Source organism: Anomaloglossus baeobatrachus, chromosome 4 (genome assembly GCF_048569485.1).
Source record: "Anomaloglossus baeobatrachus isolate aAnoBae1 chromosome 4, aAnoBae1.hap1, whole genome shotgun sequence".
Lineage (NCBI taxonomy): Eukaryota > Metazoa > Chordata > Amphibia > Anura > Aromobatidae > Anomaloglossus > Anomaloglossus baeobatrachus.
Genome location: NC_134356.1, coordinates 284,328,701 through 284,346,196, shown reverse-complemented (window position 1 = coordinate 284,346,196; position 17,496 = coordinate 284,328,701). Strand labels below are relative to the sequence as shown.

The window sequence follows — 17,496 nt, the reverse complement described above, 5'->3', positions numbered from 1 at the left end:
GTTCTAGTGAGGATCCAGCGACTTGCAGTTTTTTAGCGTTTTTGAGCTGCGTCTAAATACTGCAAATCGCTGGATCCTGATTAAACAGCACACAAACGCATGTGAACGCTGGCATGCTGATAAGACAGGATCCTGCTTGCTCTACTGAGCATGCCCAGAAACCAGCCTCGCGTGATCAGTCTCGCTCTCCCCCTCCCGAGAGCGGCAGACGCTCGTAACCAAGGTAAAATATCGGGTATTCAAGCAAAGCGCTTCTTAGTTACCCGATGTTTACCTTGGTTACATGTGCAGGGAGCAGGCAGCCCGGCTCCTAGCAGCTGCGGACGCTCATAACCAAGGTAGATATCTGGTATTCAAGCAAAGCACTTCACTTAGTTACCAGATATTTACCTTAGTTACAGCTTACCACAGCTGTCAGATGCCGGCTCCCAGTCTCACGTTCAGTTCCCCTCACTCCCGATCACATGACTCCAATGCCCGCCCATAAACGTCAAGTGACAGGATCCTGCAAAATAACATGCATTTGCATGCGTTTTTCTCTGCAAAAACAGGATCCACTTTTGCAGTCAAAAAAAAAAAGTTCATGACGCATGCAAAAAAAAAAAAAAAGTAGTGTGAAAGCAGCCTAAAGATGTTATCGGCCCATCTTTCGAACCTTGTGTACATTTGCATGTCTGATGTAGGAGGAAAACAGACACCATGAATTTCTCCACCAGCATTTTCTGGGTGTTGCAGATTTTGTATATGGAATACTAAGTTGTCAATGATATGCAAAATTCCACAGCAAAAACCCACTCACATTTTGCTGCTGAATTGCAGCTGGGAAATATTTTTCTACCACGTGTGACTCCACCCTAAGCTCACAGCTTCGAGTGTCACCATTGTAACAGGAATTAGCATAATTCAGAAATACAGTCTTCCTCTACAGCTTGTGTTCTGACCTCTCCTCTGCACACAGAATCCCCAACAATCATACATGTGATCGGCCAATTCCCAGCACAAGCCTTGTAGCCCAGAACAGTCCGGTCATGCCTCTGGAATCTGACACCTACCAATACAGATTCTGCACCATAACGTTAGTTCAGTCCTATGACAATTCAGCAACAAGACTAGTGGCTACTTATTCTTTGAGGACACAGAGAAAACACATGCAAGGAAGATGTTTGGTATTAAGGCGGCCTTACACGGGACACTATATTGTGCGATCGCACCCGCCCCCATCGTTTGTGCGCCACGGCCAATTTGTTATCCATGGCACAAAGTAGTTTACCCCCATCACACAGACTTACCTCTCGAATGACCTCGCTGTGGGCAGCAAACATCCACTTCCTGAAGGAGGAGGGACGTTCGGCGTCACACAGCGGCCGGCCAATAGAAGCGGAGGGGTGGAGATGAGCGGCGGTAACATCCCACCCACCTCCTTCCTTCAGCATTGCCGGCAGGACGCAGGTAAGCTGTGTTCGTCGTTCTCAGGGTGTCACACGGAGCGATGTGTGCTGCCTCGGGAATGATGAACAACAAGAGCACGGAAGGAGGAACGACTATGAAAATGAACAATGTGTCAACAAGCAACAATAAGGTGAGTATTTTTGCTCGTTCAGTCGTTCGTAACTGTCACACGCTACGATATCTCTATCGATGCCGGATGTGTGTCACGGAATCCATGACCCCGACGACATATATAGCCCGATATATCATTGCGTGTGACGCCGCCCTAAGCCTCTAGAAAATAAAAGATGGGTAAGAGCCCAGTGTATCCCCTTACAGTTAATATTAGGATGCTATAATGTTTATTCATGTATATAGAGCTATTATATTTAATAGCACTATATTATATATATACACACACGTCAGTAATAGTGAAAATAGAAGTATTTTTGTGTACTCACCGTAAAAAAAAATCTGAGCCTTCATTGGGGACCCCAATGAAAGCGATAGAGAAATATGAATGGCACAACTGAATATTTAAAAGGAGTTGTCCACTATTTGTTTAACCCTTTCTCATTCCCCATGTTTGGAGACAGAAATAGATTTTGATCTCTAATATATATAATCTCTTATCTTATATATTTGTCCCGCTCCAAACATGTGGCATGAAAAGGAGTTTATTAAGTAGTGGACAGCCCCTTTAAATAATAACAGATATTCTTCCATTTCTACGTATGAACAAAGGCAAAAAAGGACAACAAGAAATGAGGCAAGTGATTTCTAGCCAGATCTTTGACCGTTACCTTTACTGTTTTTGTGAATTAAAACAAAAATGGATGTCAAACATAACCCCTATTCACCACAATCCCCCTGTATTTATCTACAAATATAGTGCAGGAAAGCCATCATACAAGTGAACAGACATTTTCCAAGGAACCACAAAAAGGTTAATACCATGACACTTAGATCTACTTAACCGATTGGAAAGCTTCGAACAGGTCAGTGTTATAGTTTAGTGACGTAAAAAGAACAAGGGAAAGGCAAAGAAAAAAAAAAAAAAAAAAGAAACGTAAGAAACCGATAACAGGAAAAAAATATTTTAGAATAATTTCAAGTTATTTTCATAAGAAATGTTAGGCATAAATGGTTTATTCTACAACGAATAATAGCAATTACACGGGAGGAAGGCCGATAAGTAGGACATAAGTGCTGGTTCTATGTTCTCCTCCACCAGGTGGATTTTTCATTAGATTTCTATGTGATATGATAATCTGGATCCTTTCTTATCAGCTGGATTATACGCCAATGTGTATGCAATCACCGCAATTAGAGCAAGTCGTATGGACACGTGATGAGTCGGGACAAGACAAAGGTCACTTGCAGAACAGTATTAGGACAACCTGCCAGCTGCAGTCACACAGTTCTAGGACATTTTGCACAGGAAAAAGCAGATAAAATATTTAATATGTAATGCACAGTGCACATTGACCAGATCATTTTACAGAATTAAGTAGAACCAAAATGGACAGTTAGAACATGTGCAAACCCTGCAAAAATCTGACTGGTGTCTGCCGGGGGGCTGGGGAATGCATTTTAGAATACAATTAGTTTTCCACAAAATACAAAGGGCAGCAAAGTGCATACCATCCTAACAATGTACATAAGTTATTAAATAAAGAACAGGTTTAAAAAGAATATAAATGAAGCTTTAAGTAGGTCTTTTCTACATGCATATTATTCTTCATTAAAGAAAAACATATGTAAAAAGGCCATTGGTAATTGCTCGGTTATCAGCTGTAGAAAATGCCAATTCTCTGGTCACGCACTCCGCTAGTTTACCGCTTCCTGACGGATTTTGGAACTTTTTATATATTTTTTTATTTTATTTTTTCTTCATTTAAACACTGTTAAATTCTGTTACTCCAATGGTAAAAGAATAGGTGACTTAGAATATGGCAATCTTCCTGATCGGACAAGTATCTGCTCAGTTCACACGTTATCCAGAACAACATCCGCCCGCGCTCTGTGCCTGTGGTTCATCATCTACAATCTGTACTCCTCTCCTTGCAGTTCCCGATTGGCTTGGCCCATTGCCTTTGGCTCTTTCATCTACTTGTGCAGTTTCTATCATTCCTATAGAAGTGAAAGGAAAAATAATCAATAAATTAGTATATATGGTTAGCCTTTAATTGGGTTAACAGAACAATTCACTAAAATACATGCTTTGTTCTTAGAGTCTCTACCACAGACCATTTTACCAAATTTGAGCAATACAATATGAAGCAGTTTGCACACTTGCATTTTCCTGCTCAGAGGATCGGGTGGGGTGGAGATGGTGGCTACAATGTAAGTTATTAACAGATTTCCTTGCGTGTGACTTAAGTAATGAGCATGTGGAAGCCAATGAGCCACCCACCCAGGGCTGAGAGTCCACAATGTGGTAAAGGCCAGAGACCTCCACTGACGAAGCCGTGCTGCAGCGATACGCCTGAGGTCCGCTCCCCCAGGACATCCATTTTCACACTGGTCTTGTTCCCCTACTGCTTTCATCATACTATGTGTGCATTAGCGCCACACCAGGCCTTTTTCCTTGGGCACTTCTTACCAGGTTTTCCAACTTTATTTGTGCTCCATGGTATATGTATTCATCAGCGTTCTGTGCCTTTGGTCACACATTGTGGGCCCTCAGCCCCGGATGGGTGGTTTGTCAGCTTGCACTGCACTAGCTGGCAGAGCTATCAATTCTGATTACTCACTATATTGGGTACGCCTTACAGGGCAGCGCATCTTTTGACTATTACGGTGTCTATTCATGTCCTGATAGAATGTTGGTTTTACTTTTTAGGTGTGTTTTCAATAAAGATATATATAGATATTTTATTATTTTTTTCATGCAATCTGGTTTTGTAGTGCTTTCCTCTTCATTTCATGTTAGTCTCGTTTGCTGCATTAGAGAGTACACCCCAGGCTCTATATACTATTGGTATAATTAGTATAAGGCTGGTTTCAGATGTCCGTGTTTTAGGTACGTGTGACATCAGTTTTTAAACACGGATGTCACGTACCCATGTTACCCTATTGTGCACTCACACGGCCGTGTTTTCACATGGACCCTGTGGCCCTGCTATTTCACACGGAGACGTGCCCGTTTTTCTCCGGCAGCACGGGTGTCACACGGACCGCACACTGATGTGATCCGTGTGACACGTACCGGAGAAAACACGGGTTTTTAAATAAAAAAAGATTTTCTATATTTACTTCTCCCCAGCGATACTGTCTCCGGCTCTGCTGCCTCCCGCTCCTGACCCCCGCTCATTATTTTCATTGATCATTCACCGCGTTGAGCAGCTGGGAGCAGGGGCATCGCAGTGACAGCAAAAGAGACAGCACCGCCAAGGACAGCATGGCTGGGGACATCGCTTAGTGACAGGCGAGTATCCTGCCAGCAGTGTGTGTTCAGGAACGTCCAGGAGGTAAATCGGATATCCCAATGAACTCTGATGACACCCCTGCGACAACTGCGCTACAGTGAGTCACGATGGTGACTTCCAGGGGTTCATGATAGTTCATTGGGAACCCTGATGAGTCCCTGGATGCCACTGCACAAACTGCTGTATACTCACCTGTCACCGGCGATGTCCCCATCAATGCTGTTCTCGGCCGTGCTGTACCCAGCCTGTCCCCGCAATGTTCCGGCTTCCAGATCCTCAGGCAGTGAATAATCAATGAAAATAATGAGCGGAGATCAGGAGCGGGACGCAGCAGAGCCAGAGACAACGTCGCTGGATACAGGTAAATATAGAACATCTTTTCATTACAGAGACATGTGTTTTACCCGGTACGTGTCACATGTATGCAAACACGGATGTCACATGTGTGACCATAGCCATGCGTGTGACTGGTACCTGATTAAACACGGACGTCTGAAACCAGCCTGATTAGCAGTGTACCCCCCCCCCCCCCCCTCCTTTTGATATTCCTGGGTTTCTTCAAAATCAGGTCAGGTTTGGCAGCAAATTACCAACATGTCCGACTGTGAGAAAGGAAAGCAGCAGTCTTTGGAATAGGCCAGTGGATAGTGTATAAAGCCGCTACCAGGTGTGATAATTACTGAGTGGTGGGTGTACCATTATAAGTCGTTGGGTTGCACTAATGATAAGAAACAACTGCAGATGCCAGGAGATATGAGGCGGTTGCCAGGGTTGTCATCCAGCGGCCACAGATAATGGATGCAACCATTACACTGGGTCCAGGAATCAAACCAAATCTTACTGAAAAGATAAATTTTAAGTATGAGCTGTGCTCCTTAACAGAAGGAGCCAACATTGAGCCATTTTTTGTGCTTAAACCTGAAGGCATTTAGCAATCATGTAGCATTTGAGTGGGCTCCACAAAGCCCACCTGTCATGAGCAGATCGTTTTAGACAACTTCTATTAAGAGAAACGCCCTGAATACTTACTTTTACAGAGATCGAGGAATAACTCTTCAATTCCCTTATTTTGCTTGGCTGAAGTGTGATAGTGCTTTGCACCCACGGATTCTGCATACCTGAAAAAAAAAAAAAAAAAAAAAAAAAAAGTTTCCTTTAAATTTTTTATTTTTTTTTTAAAAAAACAAAAACATTTGACTACTTGTAATGAAATGAACCTTACGCTTCTGCTTCTTGAACAGAGACGTGCCTTTCCTTTTCCAAATCTACTTTGTTTCCTGTTAGAAAGAATTGAAATAAGAAAATTATATTGCAAAAAGCCAAGCCATTGATATATAGAAGTTTGAAAGCTTCACAATCATAAGAATTATTACACTGACACCAAGTGAACACCATCCAACTCTTCTAATAGAGATCCCATCTATAAGCAGCCGGAGCACAGGACATGCGTTTAAAGAGGGTTTAAAGAGAGCATCCAACAGACTTTGCATGGCACTGCAAGCAACTAGAATAACCTGCAGGAGGACCATGATACCCGGCAGCAGGCTACAGACTGGCATGGTGGAGTCTAGCAAGCAATCCTTAGCCTATTGACAGGTTCCAGGGTCAGGAGAGGAAAATTTTACCAACTGCCAAGAAGGTAATTTAGGGACATTAAGTTGTCTGATCACATCTTCAGAATGTCACAGCTAGCACGTTTATCATACCTCACCTGAGAAGCGTATGGTAATGTTCACACTTTTTTGCTGCATTATTTATCTACAGTACATTAAAATAAAATTAGTTTCATTCACCACAAAAGCAGCTGCATTTATTCACTCATTGCATAATAATGCAGCAAACGCGCTGAAAGAATTGGTATGCTGTTCCTTCCAAAAAGCAGATTTCCATTTGAGTAAGGAGAAATTAATAAAAAGCCTAGTGACAAATCGCTGAATTCAATGTTTTAATCACCTTAACATGATGTCCTCTTACATAGCTGACAGATTCCCTGTAACCCCTTAACTGCTGACGTACATGGACAGCCTGTTTTTTTCCTTTTGATGCAGGCTCTTCGCACTTGTGTATATTTTAAAAAAAAATATTTAAACCCTTTCATTTTCAATGGTGAATTGGGGGGCAGGGGGATGATTTTAACTTAGTTTTTTTTTTATTTTACTAGTCCCCCTAGGGAGCTATAAGGATCAGCAGTCTGATTGCTTCTTCCTTTCTGTAGATTACAGCTGAGATTGTTAGAGAATAGTCAGCCATAATATGCTGAGCAGCCATGTTGTATCTAACAGCCATCTTGGGCAGACTTGAGCAAACTAACTTGGCAGCTAATGAGATGCATTGGCTAGAGTTCTCCCCCCAGAGAGGAGAAAGAAGGGAATTTTGTTACTTACCGTAAATTCCTTTTCTTCTAGCTCCTATTGGGAGACCCAGACGATTGGGTGTATAGCACTGCCTCCGGAGGCCACACAAAGCAATTACACTAAAAAGTGTAAGGCCCCTCCCCTTCTGGCTATACACCCCCAGTGGGATCACTGGCTCACCAGTTTTAGTGCAAAAGCAAGAAGGAGGAAAGCCAATAACTGGTTTAAACAAATTCCCTCCGAAATAACCTCGGAGAACTGAAAACCATTCAACATGAACAACATGTGTACCCGAAAAACAACCAAAAATCCCGAAGGACAACAGGGCGGGTGCTGGGTCTCCCAATAGGAGCTAGAAGAAAAGGAATTTACGGTAAGTAACAAAATTCCCTTCTTCGGCGCTCCATTGGGAGACCCAGACGATTGGGACGTCCAAAAGCTGTCCCTGGGTGGGTAAAGAGATACCTCATGTTAGAGCTGCAAAGACAGCCCTCCCCTACGGGGAGGCAACTGCCGCCTGCAGGACTCTTCTACCTAGGCTGGCGTCCGCCGAAGCATAGGTATGCACCTGATAATGTTTGGTGAAAGTGTGCAGACTCGACCAGGTAGCTGCCTGGCACACCTGTTGAGCCGTAGCCTGGTGACGCAATGCCCAGGACGCACCCACGGCTCTGGTAGAATGGGCCTTCAGCCCTGATGGAACCGGAAGCCCAGCAGAACGGTAGGCCTCAAGAATTGGTTCTTTGATCCATCGAGCCAGGGTGGCCTTAGAAGCCTGCGACCCCTTGCGCTTACCAGCGACAAGGACAAAGAGTGCATCCGAACGGCGCAGGGGCGCCGTGCGGGAAATGTAGATTCTGAGTGCTCGCACCAGATCTAACAAATGTAAATCCTTCTCATACCGATGAACTGCATGAGGACAAAAAGAAGGCAAAGAGATATCCTGATTAAGATGAAAAGAGGATACCACCTTCGGGAGAAACTCCTGAATGGGGCGCAGCACTACCTTGTCCTGGTGGAAGACCAGGAAGGGAGCCTTGGATGACAGCGCTGCTAGCTCAGACACTCTCCGAAGAGATGTGATCGCTACCAGAAAAGCCACTTTCTGTGACAGTCTAGAAAGTGAAACCTCCCTCAGAGGCTCGAAGGGCGGCTTCTGGAGGGCAACTAGCACCCTGTTCAGGTCCCATGGATCTAATGGTCGCTTGTACGGGGGTACGATATGACAAACCCCCTGCAGGAACGTGCGCACCTTAGAGAGTCGTGCTAGACGCTTCTGAAAAAAGACGGATAGCGCCGAGACTTGCCCCTTAAGGGAGCCGAGCGACAAACCTTTTTCTAACCCAGACTGTAGGAAAGAAAGAAAGGTAGGCAATGCAAATGGCCAGGGAGACACTCCTGAGCAGAGCACCAGGATAAGAATATCCTCCACGTTCTGTGGTAGATCTTAGCGGACGTGGGCTTCCTAGCCTGTCTCATGGTGGCAACGACCCCTTGGGATAATCCTGAAGACGCTAGGATCCAGGACTCAATGGCCACACAGTCAGGTTCAGGGCCGCGGAATTCCGATGGAAAAACGGCCCTTGGGACAGTAAGTCTGGTCGGTCTGGTAGTGCCCACGGTTGGCCGACCGTGAGATGCCACAGATCCGGATACCACGCCCTCCTTGGCCAGTCTGGGGCGACGAGTATGACGCGGCTGCAGTCGGATCTGATCTTGCGTAGCACCCTGGGCAAGAGTGCCAGAGGTGGAAACACATAAGGGAGCCGGAACTGCGACCAATCTTGCACTAAGGCGTCTGCCGCCAGAGCTCTGTGATCGCGAGACCGTGCCATGAAGGTCGGGACCTTGTTGTTGTGCCGGGACGCCATTAGATCGACGTCCGGCCTTCCCCAGCAGCGACAGATTTCCTGAAACACTTCCGGGTGAAGGGACCATTCCCCTGCGTCCATGCCCTGGCGACTGAGGAAGTCTGCTTCCCAGTTTTCTACGCCGGGGATGTGAACTGCGGATATGGTGGAGGCCGTGGCTTCCACCCACATCAGGATCCGCCGGACTTCCTGGAAGGCTTGCCGACTGCGAGTCCCCCCTTGGTGGTTGATGTATGCCACCGCTGTGGAGTTGTCCGACTGAATTCGGATCTGCTTTCCTTCCAGCCACTGCTGGAAGGCTAGTAGGGCAAGATACACTGCTCTGATCTCCAGAACATTGATCGGAAGGGTGGACTCCTGCTGAGTCCACGTACCCTGAGCCCTGTGGTGGAGAAAAACTGCTCCCCACCCTGAGGAGACTCGCGTCCGTCGTGACCACCGCCCAGGACGGTGGTAGGAAGGATCTTCCCTGTGATAATGAGGTGGGAAGAAGCCACCACTGCAGAGAGTCTTTGGCCGTCTGGGAAAGGGAGACTTTCCTGTCCAGGGAAGTTGACTTCCCGTCCCATTGGCGGAGAATGTCCCATTGAAGTGGGCGCAGATGAAACTGCGCAAACGGAACCGCCTCCATTGCCGCCACCATCTTCCGAGGAAGTGCATGAGGCGTCTTAAGGAGTGCGACTGACTTTGAAGGAGAGCCTGCACCCCAGTCTGTAGTGACCTCTGCTTGTCCAGCGGAAGCTTCACTATCGCTGAGAGAGTATGAAACTCCATGCCAAGATACGTTAGCGATTGGGTCGGTAACAGAGTTGACTTTGAGAAGTTGATGATCCACCCGAACGTCTGGAGAGTCTCCAGTGCAACATTCAGGCTGAGTTGGCATGCCTCCTGAGAGGGTGCCTTGACAAGTAGATCGTCCAAGTAAGGGATCACAGAGTGTCCCTGAGAGTGCAAGACTGCTACCACTGCCGCCATGACCTTGGTGAACACCCGTGGGGCTGTCGCCAGACCAAATGGCAGAGCTACGAACTGAAGATGGTCGTCTCCTATCACGAAGCGTAGAAAACGTTGGTGCTCTGTAGCAATCGGCACGTGGAGATAAGCATCTTTGATGTCTATTGATGCTAGGAAATCTCCTTGAGACATTGAGGCAATGACTGAGCGGAGGGATTCCATCCGGAACCGCCTGGCGTTCACATGCTTGTTGAGCAGTTTTAGGTCCAGAACAGGACGGAATGAGCCGTCCTTTTTTGGCACCACAAAGAGATTGGAGTAAAAACCTTGTCCTTGTTCCTGAAGAGGAACAGGGACCACCACTCCTTCTGCTCTTAGAGAATTCACCGCCTGCAGAAGGGCATCTGCTCGGTCGGGATGTGGGGAAGTTCTGAAGAACCGAGGCGGAGGACGAGAACTGAACTCTATCCTGTACCCGTGAGACAAAATGTCTGTTACCCACCGGTCTTTGACCTGTGGCAGCCAAATGTCGCAAAAGCGGGAGAGCCTGCCACCGACCGAGGATGCGGAGGGAGGCGGCCGAAAGTCATGAGGCAGCCGCCTTGGAAGCGGTACCTCCGGCTGCTTTCTTGGGGCGTGAGTGAGCCCGCCAGGAATCAGAGCTCCTTTGCTCTTTCTGAGTCCCTTTGGACGAGGCGAACTGGGGCTTGCCCGAGCCTCGAAAGGACCGAAACTTTGACTGCCACTTCCTCTGTTGAGGTTTGCTTGATCTGGGCTGGGGTAAGGAAGAGTCCTTACCTTTGGACTGTTTAATGATTTCCGCCAATTGCTCACCAAAAAGTCTGTCTCCAGATAATGGCAAGCTGGTTAAACATTTTTTAGAAGCAGAATCTGCTTTCCATTCCTTTAACCACAAGGCTCTGCGCAAAACTACAGAGTTGGCGGAAGCCATTGCGGTACGGCTCGTAGAGTCCAGTACCGCATTAATAGCGTAGGTCGCAAACGCAGTCATTTGCGTACTTAAGGACGCCACTTGCGGCACTGCTGGACGTATGAAAGAGTCCACCTGTGCCAAACCAGCTGAAATAGCTTGGAGCGCCCACACGGCCGCGAATGCTGGAGCAAACGACGCGCCAATAGCTTCATAGACAGATTTCAACCAAAGGTCCATCTGTCTGTCATTGGCATCTTTAAGTGAAGCCCCATCCTCCACTGCAACTATGGATCTAGCTGCAAGCCTGGATATTGGAGGGTCCACTTTTGGACACTGGGTCCAGCGTTTGACCACGTCAGGGGGAAAGGGATAACGTGTATCCTTAAGACGTTTGGAAAAACGCTTGTCCGGATAAGCATGGTGTTTCTGGATTGATGCTCTGAAGTCAGAGTGGTCCAGAAAGGTGCTCAATTTACGCTTGGGATACAGGAAATGGAATTTCTCCTGCTGGGCAGCTGCCTCCTCTGCTGAAGGGGCTGGGGGAGAAATATCCAACAGCCTATTGATGGCCGCTATAAGGTCATTTACCATGGCGTCACCATCTGGCGTATCCAAATTGAGTGCGGTGTCAGGGCTAGACTCCTGATCACCCACCTCTGTCTCATCATATAGAGACCCTTCTCGCTGAGACCCTGACCCGCGTGATGACGTGGAGGGTCTCTCCCAGCGAGCTCGCTTAGGCGGCCTGGGACTGTCATCGGAGTCAGAGCCCTCAGCCAGTGATGCCTGGGACCCCCGTGAAGTACGGATAAGTTCCAACTGAGGGGGACCGGGGAACATAGGGACAGTAGTGTCCATGGTCTGAGCAACTGGCCTGGACTGCAAGGTCTCCAGGATTTTTGTCATAGTCACAGACATTTTATCAGCAAAGACTGCAAATTCTGTCCCCGTCACCGGGGCAGGGTTCACAGGCGACTCTGCCTGGGCTACTACCACCATAGGCTCTGGCTGACGAAGTGCCACTGGGACTGAACATTGCACACAATGAGAGTCGTTGGAGCCTGCTGGTAGATTAGCCCCACATGCTGTACAAGCAGTGTATACAGCCCGTGCCTTGGCACCCTTGCGTTTTGTGGATGACATGTTGTTGTCTTCCCAGAGCAATAAAGGGTATACAGCCAAGAAGCGACCGTACAGTGCAGTATAATATATATATATATATATATATATATATATATATATATATATATATATATATATATATATATATATATATATATATATATATATATATATATATATATATATATATATATATATATATATATATATATATATATATATATATATATATATATATATATATATCTGGTACAGGAAAAAGTACACCAATACACACTGTGGCACAAGAGGGGCCAGCACTAAAGTGCTGCTTACCGCCCGCTAAACGCGGGTGTGTGGTCGCCAGAAATCCCTAGTCTGGGTCTCCCAGAGCCTGTGTCCGTCCTCCAGCCAGAACTGCATGCAGGAATGGCTGCCGGCGTCCTGTGGAGGGGGGGGCGGGCCCTGGGCGTGCCAGACCAAAAGCGGGAAACCTGCGTTCCACTGTGCCAAGTGAGAGGGCTGGAGCATGTAAATAAGGCTCCAGCCCTCGGCGCTGAGTAAACGTACAGCGTCTCTCCCCTTCCCTGATTGACAGGGAGGGGGCGGGAACGAAGCGGAGCTAGGCCGCAAAAGCCGGGGACTAAAGTTATAAGCGCCGCCGCCGTAAAAGCGCGGTCGGCGCTAAGTCCCCGGCGCACTACAAGTCCCAGCCGCGCCACCGCTCCGAGAGTGGCCGGCGCGGTAGTTCCCAGCACATGAAGTCACACAGCTAAGCTGCTGTGACTCAAACCCCAGCGTTACTGTCCCCGGCGCACTAACACACCCAGCAAGTCTGGTGTGTGCGTGCCCGCCTGAAAGGGGACACAGAGTACCTGAAAGTTGCAGGGCCTTGTCCCTGAATGGTACACAGCTCCGTATCCATCAGGTTCACTGGGTCTGTGGATGGAGCCCGGCCTCAGGGCTTGGGGGCCGGTAAGATCCCACTTCCACAGAGCCCCTCAGGGGGATGGGGAAGGAAAGCAGCATGTGGGCTCCAGCCTCCGTACCCGCAATGGGTACCTCAACCTTACGAACCACAAGTGGGGTAAGAAGGGAGCATGCTGGGGGCCGTATATGGGCCCTCTTTTCTTCCATCCGACATAGTCAGCAGCTACTGCTGACTAAACAGTGGAGCTATGCGTGGATGTCTGACCTCCTTCGCACAAAGCAGAAAACTGGTGAGCCAGTGATCCCACTGGGGGTGTATAGCCAGAAGGGGAGGGGCCTTACACTTTTTAGTGTAATTGCTTTGTGTGGCCTCCGGAGGCAGTGCTATACACCCAATCGTCTGGGTCTCCCAATGGAGCGCCGAAGAAAAGAATTTTGTTACTTACCGTAAATTCTTTTTCTTATAGTTCCGTATTGGGAGACCCAGACATTGGGTGTATAGCTTCTGCCTCCGGAGGACACACAAACTACTACACTAAAAAGTGTAGCTCTTCCCTCTGAGCTTATACACCCCCTGGATAACCAGATCTAGCAAGTTTAGTGCAAAAGCTAAAGGAGAATAGCCACCCACAGGTAAAGACAGAGCAAGAACCGGAACAACCGGAGACTGTCTACAACAGCCGGTGATAACACGCGGAACAAGAAACTGCCAACAGGCAACAGGGAGGGAGCTGGGTCTCCCAATACGGAACTATAAGAAAAAGAATTTACGGTAAGTAAACAAAATTCTCTTTTTCTTTATCGTTCCTATGGGAGACCCAGACATTGGGACGTCTCAAAGCAGTCCATGGGTGGGAATAAACAGAAAACTGAGAAGTAGGCAGAGCCTAACTTCACAAATGGGCGACAGCCGCCTGAAGGATGCGTCTGCCCAAGCTCGCATCTGCCGAAGCATGAGCATGCACTTTGTAGTGCTTTGAAAAGGTATGCAGGCTAGTCCAAGTGGCAGCCTGGTGCCTGAAAGCCCAGGAGGCACCGACAGCTCTGGTCGAGTGTGCCTTGATCCCCACCGGGGGAGGCACCTGAGTACACTGGTAGGCATCGGAAATGGCCGACCTAATCCAATGAGCTAAGGTCGGCTTAGAAGCCGAGAGGCCCTTACGCCGACTTGTGGTTAGCACAAAAAGAGAGGTGCACCGCCTAAGAACAGCGGTGCGAGACACATAGATCCGGAGCGCCCGCACCAGATCCAGAGTATGCAACGCTTTTTCAAAGCGATGAACAGGAGCCGGACAAAAAGGAAGGCAGGGAAATGTCCTCGTTAAGGTGGAAAGGAGAAACCACCTTAGGGAGAAAGTCCGGAGTCGGACGGAGAACCACCTTGTCTTGATGAAACACCAAAAAAGGTGACTCCGAAGAGAACGCAGCCAAATCAGAGACTCTACTGAGGGAAGTTATGGCCACAAGAAAGACCACTTTCTGTGAAAGACGAGACAAAGAAACCTCCCTAAGAGGCTCAAAGGGGGGTTTCTGCAAGGCCGTGAGGACCAGATTGAGGTCCCAGGGATCCAAGGGCCGCCGGTAAGGCGGAATGATGTGAGATGCGCCCTGCATGAAGGTGCGCACCTGAGCCAGCTGGGCGATACGCCGCTGGAACAACACTGACAGAGCCGAGACTTGTCCCTTGAGGGAATTGAGGGATAGTCCTAGCTGCAGACCGGACTGTAGAAAGGACAGAAGGGTCGGCAAGGAAAAAGGCCAAGGAGCATGGCCAGAAGAGCGACACCAGGACAGGAAAATTCTCCAGGTCCTGTGATAGATTTTGGCCGAGGAAGACTTCAGAGCCCGAGTCATAGTGGAGATGACTTCAGGGGGGATACCAGAAGTCGTCAAGATCCAGGACTCAAGAGCCACGCCGTCAATCTGAGAGCCGCAGAATTCTGGCAGAAAAACGGACCTTGTGAGAGAAGGTATGGACGGTCCGGAAGATGCCACGGCACCTCTACGGACAGATGGAGCAGGTCTGGGTACCAAGCTCGCCTGGGCCAGTCCGGTGCAATGAGGATGACCCGACGGCCCTCCATTCTGATCTTGCGCAGAACTCTGGGCAAGAGAGCTAGAGGGGGAAACACGTAGGACAGACGAAACTGGGACCAATCTTGAACCAGAGCGTCCGCTGCAAAGGCCTGAGGATCGTGGGAACGAGCCATGTAAACCGGAACCTTGTTGTTGTGCCGGGATGCCATTAGATCCACTTCCAGAGTGCCCCACTTGCGGCAGATTGACTGAAACACTGCCGGATGCAGGGACCACTCGCCACTGTCCACAGTTTGACGGCTGAAATAATCTGCTTCCCAGTTTTCCACGCCTGGGATGTGGACTGCGGATATGGTGGACTTGGAGTCCTCCGTCCATTGAAGGATGCGTTCTACCTCCAACATTGCCAGGCGGCTGCGTGTCCCGCCTTGGTGATTGATGTAGGCAACCGCTGTCGCGTTGTCTGACTGGACTCGGATGTGCTTGCCCGCCAAAAGGTGGTGAAAGGCTAGGAGAGCTAGAAGCACAGCTCTGGTTTCCAGCACATTGATTGAAAGGGCTGACTCGGACGGAGTCCAAGTGCCCTGTGCTCGGTGGTGGAGACATACCGCTCCCCAGCCGGATAGACTGGCATCCGTGGTGAGGATCACCCAGGACGGGGCCAGGAAGGAGCGTCCCTGAGACAGAGAGAGGGGCCGAAGCCACCACTGAAGTGAGCCCCTGGTCTGTGGCGACAGAGCCACTAGCCTGTGCAAGGAGGAAGTCCGCTTGTCCCAACAGCGGAGAATGTCCAGCTGTAGAGGACGCAGATGGAACTGGGCAAAGGGAACAGCCTCCATTGACGCCACCATCTGACCCAGCACCTGCATTAGGTGCCTGATGGAATGACGGCGGGGCCTCAGCAGAGAGCGCACCGCCAGATGGAGGGACTGCTGTTTGACTAAGGGCAGATTCACAAGTGCCGGCAGAGTCTCGAACTGCATCCCTAGGTACGTGAGCCTCTGGGTCGGAGTCAGAGTGGATTTGGGCAGATTGACAAGCCACCCGAATTGGGCGAGAGTGAGCGAGACACTCCGCTGACAGTCTGCGCTGGATGAAGCCTTGACTAGAAGGTCGTCCAGGTAAGGAATCACTGCCACCCCCTGGAGGTGCAGAACCGCAACCACTGCTGCCATGACCTTGGTGAATACTCGCGGGGCCGTGGCTAACCCGAAGGGGAGAGCCACGAATTGGAAATGTTCCTCTCCGATTGCAAAACGTAGCCAACGCTGGTGTGAAACTGCAATTGGAACATGCAGATAGGCATCTCTGATGTCGATGGATGCCAGGAAATCCCCTTGGGACAGAGGCAATGACTGACCGCAGAGACTCCATGCGAAAATGCCGCACCTGAACATGCTTGTTGAGAAGCTTGAGATCCAGGATGGGCCGGAAGGAACCGTCCTTTTTGGGGACTAGGAAGAGATTTGAGTAGAAACCTCTGAACCGTTCCCGGGCGGGAACCGGAACAATTACTCCGTTGGCCTGCAAGGATGCCACAGCCTGAGAGAAGGCGGCGGCCTTGGAGCAGGGGGGAGTTGAAAGAAAAAATCTGTTTGGCGGGCTGGAAGAGAATTCTATCCTGTAGCCGTGGGAGAGGATATCCCGCACCCACTGATCGGAGACGTGTTGAAACCACACGTCGCCAAAGTGGGAGAGCCTGCCACCGACTAAGGACGTTGCTGGTGCGGACAGATAGTCAAGAGGAGGAAGTACTATTCCCGCCAGTAGCCTCCTTAATAATTTCATCCAGTTCACCGAATAGCCTGGATCCAGCAAAAGGGAGCCCAGCAAGGTACTTCTTTGAAGAAGCATCTGCCTTCCACTCTCGAAGCCACAAGATCCTGCGGATAGCGAGGGAATTAGCCGAAGCCCCCGCAGTGCGGTGAGAAGCCTCCAGCATGGCAGACATGGCATAGGATGAAAAAGCTGAAGCTTGGGAAGTTAAGGCAACCATTTCAGGCATAGATTCCCTGGCAAGGGAATGCATCTCCTCCAAGGAAGCAGAGATGGCTTTGAGAGCCCACACTGCTGCAAAAGATGGGGAGAACGAGGCCCCTGCCGCCTCATATACAGATTTGGCCAGAAGGTCGACCTGGCGGTCAGTGGAATCCTTAAGAGAGGTGCCATCAGCCACTGATACCACGGTCCGGGCTGAGAGTCTAGACACCGGAGGGTCTACCTTTGGTGAATGAGCCCACTCCTTGACCACCTCAGGTGGAAAGGGAAAACGGTCATCAGAACCACGCTTTGGGAAGCGTTTGTCAGGACAGGCCCTAGGGTTGGTCACAGTGGCCTGAAAACTGGAGTGGTTAAAGAACACACTCCTTGTCCTTTTAGGCAAGGTAAACTGGTGCTTTTCTGCCAGAGAGGGTTGCTCCTCTGATACTGGCGGATTGAGGTCCAGTACAGAATTA

The 17,496-nt window shown here is 49.0% G+C and overlaps 1 protein-coding gene across 1 annotated transcript in view; it reads right to left on the bottom strand.

Moving 5' to 3' along the window:
- Positions 1-2,205: 2,205 nt before the first annotated feature.
- Positions 2,206-17,496, bottom strand: part of RAB21 (RAB21, member RAS oncogene family) — a 51,090-nt gene continuing 35,799 nt past the window's right edge. The window contains exons 5-7 of the mRNA XM_075342477.1: positions 6,082-6,136; positions 5,889-5,977; positions 2,206-3,561 (exon numbers count right to left, since the gene is read on the bottom strand). Of these exons, the coding sequence (XP_075198592.1) occupies positions 3,425-3,561; positions 5,889-5,977; positions 6,082-6,136 (281 nt within the window). The 3' untranslated portion in view covers positions 2,206-3,424. The remainder of the gene's footprint in view (positions 3,562-5,888; positions 5,978-6,081; positions 6,137-17,496) is intronic.